Source organism: Macaca nemestrina, chromosome 19 (genome assembly GCF_043159975.1).
Source record: "Macaca nemestrina isolate mMacNem1 chromosome 19, mMacNem.hap1, whole genome shotgun sequence".
NCBI lineage: Eukaryota > Metazoa > Chordata > Mammalia > Primates > Cercopithecidae > Macaca > Macaca nemestrina.
Genome location: NC_092143.1, coordinates 58,618,170 through 58,635,911, shown reverse-complemented (window position 1 = coordinate 58,635,911; position 17,742 = coordinate 58,618,170). Strand labels below are relative to the sequence as shown.

Below are 17,742 nucleotides of genomic sequence, written 5' to 3'. Positions count from 1 at the left end.
TAATCTCTATTAACCTATCATCAAGTTCACTGATTATTCTGACTGGTCAAAGCTGCTACTGAACCCTTCTAGTGAAGTTTTTAATTTCAGTTAGTTTATTTTTTGGCTTTAGAATTTTTTTTTTTTTTTTTTTTTTTTCAGACAGAGTCTCACCTGTCGCCCAGGTTGGAGTGCAGTGGCACGATCTTGGCTCGCTGCAACCTCCGCCTTCTGGGTTCAAGTGATCCTCCTGCCTCAGCCTCCTGAGTAGCTGGGACTACAGGTGCATGCCACCATGCCAAGCTAATTTTTGTATTTTTTTTTTAGTAAAGATGGGGTTTCACCATATTGGCCAGGCTGGTCTTGAACCCCTGACATGATCTACCCACCTCAGCCTCCCAAAGTGTTGGGATTACAGGCATGAGCCACTGCGCCCTGCCTAGAATTTCTATTTGGTTAATTTTTATAATTTATCTTGAGATTTTACATTTGTTGAAACATCACTTTTCTGCTTTAGTTATTTGTTCAGGGTTTCCTTTATCTCTTTGAAGATAATTTAAGCCAATTGATTTATCTTTGTCCAGTCAAATTTTGGGTTCCTTTGAGAACAGTTTATGTGAATTTATCCTTTTTCACTGTGAATGAGCCAAACTTTCTTTTCTTTGCATTCTTCATATCTACTTTTTGAAAACTGGACATTTTGAATATTTTAATGTGAAATAAAAACCATATTACACAATTGGATTTGCTATTTCTGTCTGTAGTGGGTTATTGTTTGTTTAGTGACTTTCAGGAACACTCTCATAATGGCTGTATTATTTGTCATGTGTAATCATTGAAATCTGTTTCCTTAGCTTACTGGTGAGCTAGTGTTTTGTGTGAGTTCTCTTAAATGGCTGGAAACAAAAGAAAGGAAAAAGAAAAACAATACTTTCCAATCTTAGCAGATTTGGTCTCCCTTAGGGTAATCCTTCCAGGCTTGCCTAGGCTGTTTACAACACTGACTCTGCCTTCAATTCCTGCCTATGCAGATCTTAAAGGTCAGCCAGAAGTAAGATTAGGATCTTCTCAGTATTTTTTGAACATTCTTCCAGCCCTCTGTGCTCTTTCAAATCTCGAGTATATTGAGAGATTTTCCTTCATGTATCTATCCCTTTTTCCAACCTATTTTTTCACAGGAATTTTGGTCTGGTTAATGCTTGTCCTAGCTGTTATCTATAGCCTCAGGCTGCTGTGGCAAGTATATGCCTTTAAAGGCTTTTTGCAAACACTGCCTGTAAGTAGCCCCAGCCTTGTGATTGCTCCAAGTCAAGCAAAGTCCTTATGCTAGTCTTTCCAGGAGCTATCAGACCACTCAAACACAATTCTTTGAGAATGATGTTCCTATTATTCCCTCTGGCACTAGGAATCTACACCACAGGTGTGCACTGCTCTCTTTCTAGCTGCCACCAGTCTGAAGGCTGGAGAATGCGGAGCAGGCAAATTACAATGCCACAGTGCTCTCTTAATGCAATGCAGCAGCTTCCTTCTTCATTGAATTTTCCCCTACTGGTTATTAAATTTTTACTGGATTCCAGATTTCTGCAAAAGTTGATTCTGACCAATGTTTTTGCAAATTTTATAGTTGTTTTTGTGGAGGGATGGAGCTCTGGAGATCTCTATTTTGCCATTATCAGTGATGTCCTAATTCTCATATTTTAAAAAATATATTGTAATATCTATTGTGAAAAATCTTGCATTCGATTTTCTATTCCTTTTGAAGCTAAACTGGATTATAGCAGATGACTGAAATTTTGACATTAAAAATAAAATAGTTTTAAAAAGCATGAAATTTTCTTACCATTCTTCAAAAGAAGTTTCAAACTGTCAAAACAAAAGATCTCAATAAAAATCAAATCTTAAACATATTAAAAAACAGTGAATAAACGTCACTTAAACTTGTCAATTCTCTACTTTACATATCTCTACTTCACTATATTTTTGTCTACTTATACTCTCGGTTGTGTAAACCAAAAATAAAATTCTAAGCCCCCCAACTGACTGAGTAGTTCCCCCCAACTCTTGGCCAAGGGGACCCCAAAGAAATCTAAAAAACTAGTTAAGGACATGATGGGAAAGGGGATTAGACATGACTCATTATGACCTCCTGCCTTTGTAATCTAGACACAACAGACCAGCTTTAAAATTAAAACAGAAATCTTAAGATAAACAAAAAAGATTCTTTGTAGCAATAATATACCAAATTCCCACCTGATTCTGATATAGCATCACCTGACAGATAACAGGCCTTGAAAGAAATCAAAGTATTTCACTCCAAAATATATTTCTTTGACATATTCTGAAACGGTCCTTCAAAACCGTCTTTTGTGGCAGAAATTTGCATTCTGTAGAGAAGCTCTTGCCCTTACTAGGTCCTTTTTAGTGAGCCTGACATCTTTCAAGGTCTGATATGAGACATTCACCATCTATTCTCTCTGAAGCCTGCTACCTGGAGGCTTCATCAATATGACAAGAACTTTGGCTTTTTTTTTTTTCTTTTTTTAATGGTGAATTCAACAATTCAGGCAAGTCATATCTTTCAACCAATTATCAATCAGGAAACCTGAATTCACCTATGACCTAGAAGTCCCTATTTATAGCTGTCCCACCTTTCCAGGCCTAACCAATATACAACTTGCATGTATTGATTTATGTCTTTCCCTGTAACTTCTGCTTCCCTAAAATGTATAAAATGAAGCTGTAACCCAATCACCTTGGGCTTATGCTCTTGAGACCTCCTGAGGCTGTCATGGACCATGGTTTTTAACCTTGGCAAAATAAACCTCTAAATTGATTAAGACCTGTCTCAGAAACTTATTGGTTTACAGTTGTTTCCCAAGAAGTACACAAATCTCCTATCTATTCATATTGTTTTATTCTTAACCCTACCTAATTGTTCTGACCTTTGTCTCTGTGATTCTAAATCTTACACATTCATCAAGGGACACTTCAAATGCTATTTATTCCCAAAAGACTTTCCTAACTGTCAGAAGTACATGACATCTATTGAATTTTAATGTGTTACCAAAGAGTAGTGAATACAAAATTACACGTGAGTTCACATATTTAGTTTTCCATAATATTATGCCTTTTCTGGCCTATAAAGTCATTGGCAGGGGTTATTTTCTACAGATATATTCTAAGAGTACCTTGGGTTGTATAAGTCATAAATTACCAAAAATGCAAAACCAGAATGTTACAGGTTTCATAGATTATCTCTAATTCAAGATGTTTATTTGGCATACATGATTACTTCTCTCTAGTTCCCATATCCTACCAAAATCTGAACAAAAAAATTATATGATATATATGTGTATGCATGTGTGTGTAAACACACACACATCCACATTAATATACACATATACAGTCATGTGTCACTTAATGACAGTGATACATTCTCAGAAATGCATTGCTAGGCAATTCTGTCATTGTGCAAACATCATAGAGTATATTTATACAAACCTCAGTGGTATAGCCTATTGCTCCTAGGTTACAAACATGCACAGTGTGTTACCATACTGAATGCTGTAGACAAGTATAGCACAATGTATTTGTGTATCTAAACATATCAAAATATAGACAAGGTACAGTAAAAATACAATAATGTAATTTCATGAGACCACTGTTGTATATGTGGTACCTCATTGATCAAATCATGAAAAAGACTAAATTCATATACATAATAAAAAAACTGATGAATGCAATTATGTTTAAAATCAAAACAGATTTTTTCATATAATATGACAAGCTTATTTTAAAATTTATATGGAAGAGCAGTGTATCAAGAATACCCAAAGAACTCTAAAAAGGTAAAAAGAACCACCACATCAGATATCAAAACATATTATGATTCATGTAAATGAGTGAAACCAGATACTGGCATAGGGAGGTAAAATTGACCAGTGGGATGGAAAGGGCCAGAAATAAGTAAAATCATATATGAAACTTTGATGTATGATGGATATGGTATGGCTGATTTATAAGAAATGACTGGATTTGAAATGAAATCAATGTAGAAAAACTAATTTTCTTTAAAAAGTAAAATTAGCCATCTATTCCATTCATATGCAAAAAGAAATCAATTTCACATTGTTAAGCAAATCTCCTAAGAGAAACTAAAATTTTAGTAGCTATAAAGTAAAACTGTCATAGGATTGTGGTATGGAAATTCTTCTTAAACAAGACACAAATCACTTAAAAGCAAAAGTAAAGTGATAAATTTAATTACATTAAAGTTAATAAAGTAAAAAGACACGTCACAAACTGAGACAAAGTGTTTACAACACATACAACTTACTAAAGGTAACAAGTTCCTACAAGTCAATAAGAAAATACAAGTAAACCCAAAAGAAAATGGCAGAAGATAAATTGGCATTTTGCAGAGAAGAGAATAAAAATTCAGTGAGCATGTTAATAAGATTCTAAACTAATTAATAATCAGGAAAATGTTATTCCTTGATTTTGGAAACTGGCATTCACAGTCCTGCATAATGCAGAAACCTGCATGACGTTGATTTACATGGCAGTTCTAAGAAGCCATTTGAAGTTGAAGTATCACAAGAGAGTCTGGGGAAAATTGGTTAAGAGGCACTTCAGTGAATTGTGATATAATTATCCAAAACTTCTGAAGTCTTCAACAAGTTAGCAATAATTAATATTCTCAGTTTGGTCTTCTTTATAGCTCAATAGAAAATCATTTTATGAAAATAAAACATTATTACTCAAAATGTTTGAAGCAGAGTGCAATTTCATATGAAGAAACGTTTTAAGGTAATATATCAAAACACTACCTTAGCAACATTGTTTAGAAGTAACAAAGAAATAATTAAAAAATTATTTTAGTCAGTCTTTGATCTGATATTTGGAGGCAAAATTTCTGGTACCTAGCATTTAAACACTATTTGTTCAGGATACTGAAGCAGTTAACACAGAGAAGGCCTACAACTCCAGAGAAACATTTGAAGTCTTACATTAATAACTGCCTATCTGAAAAATTTGGACAAATTTTAGAAGTTTCTCAAAGTCACTTTAAATTATTATTTTAAATAAAATTCCAGATTATCATTAAGCTTAGAATTTCACTTTTCATAAATAATTGTGGTATGTAGACGCTTTAAAATATCTAATATAATCAATTATATCAAACTAAACACAAGACTGCATACAATTCTTATTTCTGATTTTATCAAAATAGCAAATGAAAACAAAGGTGGAGGGGGAGCTAAAACTGCCCGATTGGATGTAGTTTAAAAAATTACTACATTATAGGGGAAATGAAACACTTCATTTACTTACATCTCTAAGCCACATTGCCCACAAACTTTTGCTTGATAAATCTAGCATTTTCATTGTCCTTTATTTAGCTCTATATTTTTATTGGAAATTATTACCAAATATTTAAATATCTAAATGATATTGTTGAGACAAAAAGTATTCACAAAACCTTCTATTTTCCACTGCAAAAATAAGAAAATAATTAACCTTATGTTAGAAATATTTTTTTAATGGACGATAACAAGTGCTAGTAAGGATGTAAAGAAATTAGAACCCATTTATATTGCTGATGGGAATTTAAAATTGTTGGGCTATGGAAAATAATTTGATGGTTTCTCAATAAGTTAAATATAGAATCATCACCTGACACAGTGGTTCCACTCCTAGGTATATACTCAAAAGAACTGAAAACAGGTACTTAATCAAATCCTTATATTATGTAATATATAATTATATAATACATACTACATGCATGTTCATAGTGGCCCTATGTACTATAGACGAAGGTGGAAACAACCCAAATGACTATCAACAGATGGACAGATACCAGCTGTAGTATATGTACACAATAGAATATTATTCAGCTATAAAAAGAAACAAATTACTGATACATACTACAATGTGGATGGACCTCCCACATTATGTCAAGTGAAAAAAATGCAGGTCACATATTGTATGATTTGATTTATATCAAATATCCAGAATAGATCTAGCTATCAAAATTGAAAATGAAAAAAGGAAAATTATCTCTATTTGCAGATGACATGATCCTATAAGCAGAAAACCTCAATGCTACACAAAAAACCTGTTAGAACTAATAAATGAATTCAGTAAAGTTGCAAGATACAAAATCAATGTACAAAAATTAGTAGCATTTTTATACATGAATAATGATCTAGTTGAAGAAGAAATTAAGAAAACAGTCCCATTTATAATAGCATAAAATGCCTAGGAATAAGTCTAATCAAGTAGCTGAAAGATTTGCACACTAAAACTATAAAACATTAATGAAAGAAATTGAGCATGATGCAAATAAATGAATAAATAGGTGTTCACAAATGGGAAGAATTAATATTGCTAAAATAATCATAGTACTCTAAGCAATATGTAGATTTAATGCCATGTCTATCAAAATTCCAATGACTATTTTCACAGAAATAGAAAAAGAATATAAAATTAATATGGAACCATAAAAAACACCAAAAGTCCAAAACAATACTGAGGAAAAAATGTAATGTTGGAAGCATCAGACTTCCTGATTTAAAATTATATTACAAAGCTATCATAATCAAAACAGTATAGTCCTGGCATTAAAAACAAAAACATAGACCAATGGAATAGAATAGAGAGTCCAGAAATAAGTTAAAACATAAATGGACAACTAATTTTTGACATGGGCATCAAAAGGACACAATGAGGAAAGAATAGTCTCTTCAATAAATGATGCAGGGAAAACTGAATTTCTATCACCAACAGAATGAAATTGGATCTTATCTTAAACAATATACAAAAATCAATTCAAAATGGATGAAAGACATAAATGTAAGATCAGAAGCCATAAAACTCCTAGAAAAGAACATAGAGGAAAACTCCTCGACACTGGTCTTGACAACAACTTTTGGGAATCACACCAAAAGCTCAGACTTCGAAGACAAAAATATAGAAATGGAACTGCATCAAACTAAAAAAAAAAAAATAAGAAAAGTCCAGTTACATACTGGGAAAAAATAATTGGAAACCACATATCTGATAAGGAGTTAATATGAAAAATGTATAAAAAACTCTTAAAACTCATTAGCAAAAACCAAATAATCTGTTTTAAAAATGGGCAAAGGACATGAAGAGATTATCTTCAAAAAATGCATACATAGCCAACAGGTATGCAAAAAGGTGCTCAACATCACTAATCAAGGAAATGCAAATTAAAACCACTATGAGATATCACCTCACACATGTAAGGATGACTACTATAAAAAAGACAAGAGATAAATGTTGGTGAGGGTATGGAGAAAAGGGAATCCTAGTACAACTGTTAGTGTGAAGGTACAACGGTACAGCCATTAGAGAAAACTGTATGGACGTTCCTAAGGAATTTAAAAGTAGGACTACCACATGACCCAGCAAGTCATCTTTTACGTATACACCCAAATGAGATGAAAGCACCAGCTCGTAAAAATATCTTCACACCCATGTTCACTGCAGCATTATTCACAATAGCCAAGATATGGAAACAGCCTGAATGTTCATCGATGAATAAGTGAATAAAGTGAATAAAGAATAAAGTGAATAAAGAAAATGTAGGGGGTGTGCTTGTGTCTCTGTGTGTGTGCACGTGCACACATATATGTGTGTGTATAATGTGTGTGTATATGTTTATGTATGTCTGTATGTGTATATATACGTATATATGTGTATATCTGTATATACATATATACACACACATATTAGCTACACACATATATACGTATATATACACACATATTAGCTATATGTGTATATATACATCTGTACGTATATAGCTAATATTCAGCTTTACAAAAATGGAGAGCCTGTTATTTGCCACAACCTAAATAGTTCTGGAAGACATTATACGAAAGGAAATAAGGCAGACACAGAAAGAAAAATGTTGCATGACCTCACTTACACGTGGAATGTATTTTTTTAGGGAGTTCAAATACACAGGTAGAGAATGAAACACTGGTTCCCACAGGTGGGAGTCGAGAAGAGGAAATGTAGAGATGCAGGTCAGAGGATACAAAGAAGCAGATATGGAGTATGAATAAGTCTAGAGATCTAATGTAAAACATGAGGACTAAAGTTAATACAATTGTATTATATTAGGGATTTTTGTTAAATAAGTAGGTATTTGCTGCTCTTGTTACAAGGATAAGGCACTATATGAGACTAACATAGAGATACGTTAGCCGGCTTCACTACAGTAACCATTGTACTACTATACTATCTATGTGTCTGTCTATATGTATCTCAAAACAGCATGTTGTAAACCTCAAATAAACACAAATAAAATTTATTTCAAAAGAAAGCAGACTGGTAGTTGCAAGACTTGGGTTAGAAAGAGAATTAGGAGTAAATTTTTAATGGATATGAGGTTTTATTCTGGAGTAGTGAACATGCTTTATACATGAACTCCCTATGCTATTTTCTCAATTGTTCTGTAGGTCTAAAGTGTTTTAAAAGATAATTTATTTAAAAAACAATAAAGTAGAGGAACATAAAACATAATTATCTAATTCAAGGAAAATATGTTTTAATAAGGCAAAAGAATATGGCTGGGGCTTTTGGGACACGGAGGTAAATCAAATCAGATTCATATGAAACCTCAAAGTTTTCATTAGAATTATGGCATCTTAGACTAAAAACCAAGAGACAGTTTAAAATGCAAAGAAGTTTCTGAGCTCTCAACTTATAAGAAGCAGGAAGAAGTTTGAGAGAGGAACTCAGATCCATTTTCTACAGACATGAAAGTACCTCTGGAACCAAGAGTTCACAGAGTAAATCAAAGAGGCAGTGAGAAACACAGACCAGGAAATTATTCTCAATGAGCAGGACTGGGTTCTAATACAAAAAAAAAAAAAAATTCATGGTCCTAGATTTGGGGAATCTGATACCACATGGTGATGAAATGCAGAATTGTATGGATCAGTGAAAGCCCTGTGTCTTCATTCTTACCCTTTTTGAATGAGGGGTTTATTGTGATTATTCTATCCCTTCTTCACTGTGTGTACTAAGTATGCAGGAGCAGTATTTGACTTGTCACTCTGGGCCATAGATCTGTGGGTCAAAAGAAGTTGCACACAGGGAACTTCATCTGTGTCAGATCTGTCACAGAACATGTGACTATGGATCTTCATGATACCATAATGATATAAAACTGTTTTAAGAAAAGGTCATTGTAGTTTACATTTGGGGAGCAGTATTAATGATGTGGCAATGGACTGACAGATTGCTACCTAAATTGTCCCCCTATAATCTTGTCTCCTGGATCCGTATCTTCTCTAGTACTCTCCTGCGTTAACAGTGGGATTGACTATGTGCTTTGCTTTGGTCAGCGGGACTTCAGCATACATGACACAAACAAAGCTTTGTTAAGCACTTGTCTGTTGAGATTTGTCCTCTTGAAATATGCTCCAGCAGCCAACAACCATGTGAGTGAGACCATTTTAATCATTATTCCCAGTTGTGCTACCAGATGTGTATATCCACATGATTGGCCCCAGGCAAGAACCAGCAAAATTGCCCAGCTGAGTCCAGAACAAATGGCTGAATGGTAACTGCATAAATGTTTGTGTTGTAGCCACAAAATGTTGGAGTACATGTGTATATGTATGTACGTGTGTGTGTACCAAAAGATAAAAGAAAAAAAGATAAATGGCTACCTTGCTCGAAGTATTTTCATTAGAATGGGGAAAAATTCTAGGCTGCAAAGAATAAATGAGTGATTGGGAGGTGTGGAATTAAAAATACTAAATATAGGCAACTTTCAGATGCTATGTGGAATGGAGAAAGAAAGACAAGGAGAGATATTTAAAGGTCTGCATAGAATTTTAAAATGTTTTAAGAAGAGGAGATACATCAGTATCTTCAATGCGGACAGGAGTTAAGAAAAAAAGGAGATTTTAAAGACAGAATGCTGACAGAAGACACAACTGATGGAGCAAGATCTTTGCAAAAGTAGAAGATGCAATGTAGTGAGGGGAACGGCTCTAGGTGTGTGGGGGACAAAAAGAACAATATTTGTGGAGTTCAGAGGTGAGATAACAACCGTTTGAGACATTTCTGTTGTAGCTCTTTTTTTTTTTTTTTTTTGCAAAGAAATAAATAAATGAGCTGTGGGGTAGAAGATTTAGAGGTTTGAACAAAGAAAGATTGGAGTAGCCACCACAGACTACTAGAAAAATTTCAGTTGACAAACAATAATTTCAGAGCACTATATGATATACAATTGAGGTTGGGGACTATGGTTACATAATATCTCAAATTTTGTGTAATGTTCTCCAGTACCATTCAGCAGACCACGGGTGGGAGTGGGGATGGCAGATCATCAGAGACATTTGGGGTTGGCATTTTGTCAGACTACAAGGATGACAGGATAAAAAGTAAAGGACCAAATACACCTATTGATGAATGTTTAGAGAGATGAATTGATTAGGCAAGAAACTAAAGGAAAATAGGAACCACAGAATAGGAAAGTAGATACATCAGCGTTTGAAGTGCTCATAAGTTTCAAGTTAAATACAATAGAACTAATAGAATGAGAGAACTCAAAGTATGAGAAAGTAAAGAGTCAGATGTTAAATGTTATGTTTCACAGTTAAAAAATAGATATGAAGTGGTATAAATAGAGCCAAGTTTTCCAGTGAGAATGACAAACATTTTAACGTTCATGGCTTTGGTCTTAATAGCTGACACACTGTCAAGAACACGATGTCATGGCACGGTGCTGAACCAGGTGTGCTTAGAGCTCAGATACACCTGGTCTGGATGCTGGCTCTGCCACTGACATTGGATCTTGGAGGAAATCAGCCTCTAAAATCATTTTCCTCATCTGCAACTGGAAATAATGGCAGTTTCTATCTCATAAGGTTTTAGTAAGAATTCAATGAAATTATGCATATTAAGTGTCTAATAAGTCTATATTTGGTAAACATTTTATAAATATTAGGTTTATTATCATTGTTGATGTTATTAATTTTGTACAATATATTAACATTTTAAAGAATGCTTTTTAAATACTTTCTCTCTGTGTTGTTCTTTTAAATTACAGTAGCATCCTAATGACTGATATTGATTAAATGAAGAGGAAAATTTTAATTCTGTAGAGCTTACTCTAAATTAAATAAAACTATTTACAGCCTAGGCAGTCTAAGAGAATAAGGTAGAGGAAAAAATAAAACATAATCTTTTATTTAATCTTTTATTTGTGTGAGAAGATATTCAGGTGATTATTTTTATCATTGTGTGATGTCTCCAGATTCTTTGCAAAAATAAAATATAGGGAAAATTTTCATAGTAACTCCACTCTGAAGAGTTTTTCTTTGGAGATTCAAATTGCAATTAAACTGGAGTGGATAGAAAAGTCCGTGGCAGATGCATTGCTGCTAACCACAGGTGTCAGAGTGTTCTGACTACACTGGAAATCACTGTGGACAGAAAATTGTAAAAGACCGATCTGTCACTCATTTAATGTATGGTATACCCAGGGTAGGTGTAACCTTTATAATTACTTATAGAATTTTATCTAGTGGGCCTGACGTGGTTGCTCATGCCTGTAATCCTAACTTTTTGGGAGGCTGAGGAGGGAGGATTGTTTGAGGCCAGCAGTTCAAGACCAGCATGGCTAACATAGTGAGACCTCAGCAGGAGGGGTTTAAGTAAACTTACACTTGGTAAATACCCCTTTCTCTTTTGCTTGTTGCTACGCCCTTCACTGGCCAGCCTGTCCTTCCTCATCATTGCACCAAACTTTTCTAACAATTAGAGTCATAAGACATGAGATTTGGGTAATTTAGAGAGATAATTAAGCCAGTTGCCGCTTTGACCTCTAACATTAAAATCCAAAGGAATTCAGATGATCTACAACTCAAAAAAAGAATTTTGTACAATTCATTATGGAGATGTATATACACAGATATAATAACAGCTTTATTGAGATAATTTACGTAGCTTAGAGTTCATGAATGTATACAAATCCACAGTTCTTAATGTAATGGCGGAGTTGTATAACCATTACCATAATCACAGATGACCACATATTTATGTAACTGGGGTGAAGCCTCCAGCTGGTAATGACCAAGCATTGTTCCTCTGCCTTGCTTTGACCTCTGCCTAACCCCTGGAAACTGGTGAAAGGGTGGTCTAGCACCAGATATGTTACCAGACAGGCCTGGGACTGTAGGTAATGAATGAATATGTATTCACAAAGATGTATATACAGATACATTTATAGACAGGAAAATGTCCCACTTCCTCTCATTTTTTTTACAGTCAGTTGACAACTTTACTGGGTAAAATGTTAAGTGGCAAAAACGTTGAGAAGAAATGTCCCTTTTCTGCATTTCCCTCAGGCATTCTGGAGGAAAAATGCACACAGCACACATTCATATTTAGTATTTTCTGCAGGTAATTATTCATTTTAAATATTTAAAAATTTCCTCTATTTGTAATTTTTGTGGGTACATAGTAGGTGTATATATTTATGGGGAAAATGCGATGTTTTGATCCAGGCATGCAATGTGAAATAAGCAGGCACAGAAAGACAAGCATCACATGTTCTCACTTTCTTGTGGGATCTAAAAATCAAAACAATTGAACTCATGAATGTAGAGAATAGACGGATGATTACCATTTTAAGTATTTCTTACACACATAACTCACTTTATGTGACATGAGGAATTATGCTTAGGTTAACTAATTCTGAATTATGACCTTTATTTACTTATTTGGAAATAATACATGCTATTAGTTTGATTTCAAAAAATCAGAAGCTATCTTTTAAAGAGTTCTATCCAGTTGTGCCTGCTTAATTTTATTTTTAAGGAAATTTAAGTTCCTATGTCAATGTAAGGTTGTCTAATATTACCAACGTTTTTTGGTAATATTATTGCTTTTTGCTAATATTATCACTTTTTCCATGTGATAATGGGAAGATTTTTTTCTTATTGTGATAAAAAATTTTTATCAGAAAAAAGTTTTTCATCTTTCAAAAAGATAGCTGGCCACCAGTTCATTCTTAAAATATTAGTTCAAATACTGCATAGATTTGAACTAAATATCTAATGGATAGTCCTCATCATTGCACCAAACATATTACTTACATTCTATTTACCAGTTCAACACTAGCAAATCTAACTGCACAGTCAATAATAAAACAAAATACGATAATTTTTAAATATAGAAAATAGAAAATCTACAAAATAACCTTGAATATTAACAAAAGTTTGTCATTAGCATTTATTTCACAATGAATCTCCTTTCAGATAAAACTTGTATTTATTTACTTATAAACAAATTATTATCATTATTGAAATTTTTGTCTAGAAGTATACTTATCTAGCATTGTTATTTTGTGTATTTCTTCTCAAAATACCAACCAATATTCTCTGAAATGAGAATTAAGATCTCTCCAAGGATATAAAACAGAGGCTGAATGGACTTTCGAGTCAGATGGAGCTAAGTACAAATTCCAACTCTAGTGCTCACTACCTGTGTGATGTGTACATATAAGGTATTTGACTTTTCTATGCTCTAGAATTCTCACCTGTACAGGAGAATTTCTATAAAGGGCAAAAAAAAAAATAGATATTTATTAAATGCCTAGAAAATAGGAGATGTTAGGTACATAAATCACCCTCATATATGGAGTGGATAGGTGCCTCAGATGTATGCAGAAAAGAAAGGTTCTGTTTCAGCTCTTCATTTACTTTTTTATTCAACAGACAGTTATTGAGCGCCTACTATTTATCTGGCACTAATCTAGGCTCCAGAAGACAATACTAAAGAAGTCAGCCCTGGTGCTTCTCCTTTTTTGAGGTTTTTCAATGTATTTACATGAGAATAGCTCTTTTTTCAGCTTTTTAAAAGACAAGATGTAAAATATCTTGGCTTATTTTGTAAACTATTTTATCTAAGGTAATATTTTACCTGGTCTATTATCCATAGTGTCTAACAGTTTATCAACTGTTCAGAGCACTAAGTGGGATTCAGGAAAGAATATGGGCTTTGAAAACAGACAGAGGGTGTTTGAATCCCAATTCTGCCTTGTGACCTTGAACAAGTTACTGAGCTGTTTTAAATTACTATTTCCCTATCTATCAATTAGGTATAACAACTATTCAATAGTAGTTTTGTAAGGTCTAAGAGCAATGATGTAGTAAAACATAATGTCTGACTTATATTAGGTTTTTAATCAATGGTAGCTGTTATAATTATTTATTAAAATACCTGTTTTAATTATTTATTAAAATACCATTATACCACTTTAATAAATGGTAATTGTTATAATTATTTATTAAAATACCTATGATTTTTATCATTTTTAACAACATGGGTAACTGTTAATTAAAACTCATAGGAAGTGTACAGCATATCATAGCAATAAATATTCATTTATTCTCTTTATGTCCTTGCCATAGTCTTCAAAGCCCAGGACACCATCAGTCCTGTAACCCATAAAGCATTCCTGAAGGGGTAATCTGATTTGGAGAAATATAGAAACAACAAAGGTAACAATGCTGATATAGAATGATATAAAAAATAAAGAAGTAACAATGACAAATATATATTGAGTGCATATCATTTGCTGGTACTTGTTCTAACATAATATCATTATCTCTTCATTCCCATCTAAGGTCACTCTAAAGCCTGCAATCTTGAAGACTGTACTCTAATGATCTCTAACAAAAGAGGTGACATCCTGGACTGAGAATTGTGAGTGGCCCATCAGAATGTTTGCTGAGCCAGATCCAGTAACAGTGGAAAGAAAAAAAAAATAGCACAGGTCTCTGGAAAATTGATACCCCATATGAGCAGTCTAATTCTGCATTAGTTGTTCAGAAATATAACCTTAATAAAAGGTCTGAGAAGTGGTAATTTTTGTCATTCTTAAATCATCCTTTGAAAATAATTGCCTTTCAAGATTGAACTCCCTTCAGAATAATAAAGGCAAACTTTTAACAGGTTAAAAAGACATAGAATCATTATGTTCCTGTTCAATAGAACTATTAAGCATTTCTTTAGAATAACAACTCATTAAAAAGGGCACACTGTCCTTTTATACACCAATTTAATCATCTAATCTGTTTAGTGTCCCAAAAAGTATGTAAATACTACTTAATTTACTAGTCAAGTTGGCTTATGGAAATTACTACTTAGCATGATTGCCTCTGGATAAAGAACAAACAGGTAGGGAAAAAAACATCGATTTAATAAGGTCGTTTCACCCTTCTGGAGTGAGACTATCAAAAACACGTCTAGACTAGTAAATTATGCAACTGAGCAAAGATTCTTAAAAAGCATTCCAATTATCATTTTAAAAGTCCAAAGAGTTTTCTGGGTTCTTTAAGTAACCAACCCTTAGAGTGTCTATAAAGCTTACCAAAATATCAGCATTTTAAATTAGTCTCTTACCCTTTTCAAATGCTCCTGTATTTTGGACTCCACATCTTGGATGTGTGAAATCATTTTGTTGACACAAGGTGCTGGGATGTTTACTACAGCACAGCTGTGACGTCGGCATGGGTAGCTAAAGTAAATGCCTTTATTCACCCCTAAAGAGAACAAACATAAGAAGCTCATTACTCATTCTATACAAAGTAGTAAACCTTGATGTTCAGAATAAGCAAAAAATATTCTGCTTTATTAGTGCTAATACTCTTAAAGTTTCCTTAATAGAGAGGTTGATAAATCTGTCAGAAAATTATAGAACAAATCTTCAAAAAATGTACAAGCTAAAATAAAATAATCATTTATGATCTAATTCTGTAACAAATAAAAATGAACCCAAGAAGCTAAAATAAAACTTCAAGCAAAGTTAAAAAACATAGCATCATGAACTAAACATTGGAAAAAAATGAAGAAAAAGAAGGCAGAAAAATCAGTTGACCCATGTGTTACTAAACAGATTCTGAATCCCTTAAAAATAACTTTGAAATATATTTTAAATATTCCCTTCAAAGAGATGCCCTCTTCCAATGTAAATAATATCCAAATACTCATGCATTGAAGTTCTTCCTTAAATCCAGCATGAGTTTCTGTTGCTGAAAAAAATAAAAGCAGGTCTCCTTCATCCTCATAATAACCTCATTTTCTACCTTCCATTTCTGAAAATTGGAGTCTCATGCGAAGAGTGATTGATGTTCTCACTATAGTATTCAAGCTGTACTCATCATAAAATCTACTCAGTCCGATGTGCCTCAGTGATTCTAATCCTGGCATGTCCCAAATCGACTGAAGGTTGCAGAAGCACAGCAAAGTTGTCCATGAAACTCCACCAAAGTGCTTACTTGCAGTCCTTTTGACTCTAAGGACTATTTGGCTGGATTATAGTTGCAATCACTGATCTTAAATTTGGAGACGCAAAACATGCTCAGCGCCTCAATGAGAACAGTGTGATGTCCTCATTTCAATTGACCTTGAGGGAACAGAGAAATAATCCTGTTGTGTTTTGTTTCAATGTCAACCCACAGAGATGGTAAATATATTTGGTATCTTCATTTAAACTGCAATCTTTTAAATGTCTTTTAAATGAAGCCTTATAATATCTTCCTCTAGAAACACAATCTCTTGTAAAAATGGCATGTTTCATTTATAAATAAAACTGTTCAGTCTATTCTATAATGTTCAACTCTCTCTCGTGTGTGTGTGTGTGTGTGTGTGTGTGTGTGTGTATATATATAACAGTGACCTTTTTATGGCACTAAAAATATGTGCCAGACATAAAGCTAAGCTAAAAATTTTTGATGCCACATTTTTTAATCCCCACAACAATCTTATAAAATGGGATTATTATTTTGATTTCATAGATGAGGAAATCAAGGCTTAGATAAATTATATAACTTGTCTAAGTCTATGGAACAGGTAGGTAGGAGAACTGAGACTTGAACTAAATCTCCCTGGCTATGGAGTATAAGCTGTGAAGGCTGTTTTTATATTTTAAAAGTACAGCAAAATAAAGAGAAACAGTACTAAAAATATATTTCAGGGCATCCTAAATATTTTGCTTGTTTTTAAATTTTGAATGTTCCTTCATAATATCAGTGCTGGTATCCTATGTCTTTTAGTTTGCTTTGACCATACTCTGAACACATATACTTTCTATAATGATTTTTTTTGTGTTACATTCCATCTTTCCTCTTTAGTTCATAAACATGTCTATCTATCTTTCTTTCTATCTATCTATCTATCTATCTATCTATCTATCTATCTATGTATCTATCTCTCTGTAATAGTCAAAAGACCAAAAGAACAAGCTAGTAAAAATTACATATTGATCTCCTATCCAAATATCTTGATAAGGGCATGTTGGCCTTCCCTTTAGAAATAAGAAGGTTTTGATACACATTTAACCAATAAGCCGTCACTGTTAACAGTTAAAACATTTGTTTTGCTTCAATAAATGTGGAGAAAACAAGAATAGTAATGATTCCTTTTATATTTTTCCTGACTGTGCCACTCTCAACCTATTTTGTGAATACTAATTAATTTCCATAGCACTCCTATGGTTTAGGTTGAATATGTAACATATGGTAAAGTAATGGGAATGATGTACTATGAACTTAAATTTGCACTAAAATCTGTAAAAGACATGACATCCTAAGTAGCACAAGATTGAACCAAAATTCAGTAGTTCATGTCATTCTTTTTATTCCATTGAAAGTATGGCATAAGTTAAAACTTTGAATTTTTAAGAATTTTACCCAGTTTAGGGTGACA

At 33.3% G+C, this 17,742-nt stretch overlaps 1 protein-coding gene and 1 long non-coding RNA gene across 13 annotated transcripts in view; one reads left to right on the top strand and one right to left on the bottom strand.

Annotated features, from left to right (window-relative positions):
• The window catches only part of LOC105498394 (coiled-coil domain containing 178), a 506,590-nt gene that overhangs the window by 424,029 nt on the left and 64,819 nt on the right, over positions 1–17,742 (bottom strand). For 11 of the 12 annotated variants that reach the window (XM_071085481.1, XM_011770472.3, XM_011770477.3 and 8 more), the window contains 2 exons: positions 15,439–15,578; positions 1,820–1,842 (listed from right to left, as the gene is read on the bottom strand). In XM_071085481.1, coding sequence (XP_070941582.1) covers positions 1,820–1,842; positions 15,439–15,578 — 163 coding nt within the window. Of the gene's footprint in view, positions 1–1,819; positions 1,843–15,438; positions 15,579–16,121; positions 16,328–17,742 lie in introns of those variants that run through there. The other variant, XM_011770478.3, reaches the window with a different exon arrangement.
• On the top strand, positions 9,463–14,794 carry LOC139360039 (uncharacterized). Its single transcript, XR_011616967.1, has 4 exons — positions 9,463–9,580; positions 12,298–12,432; positions 14,445–14,534; positions 14,661–14,794. It is a non-coding gene; the product is annotated as an uncharacterized lncRNA (long non-coding RNA).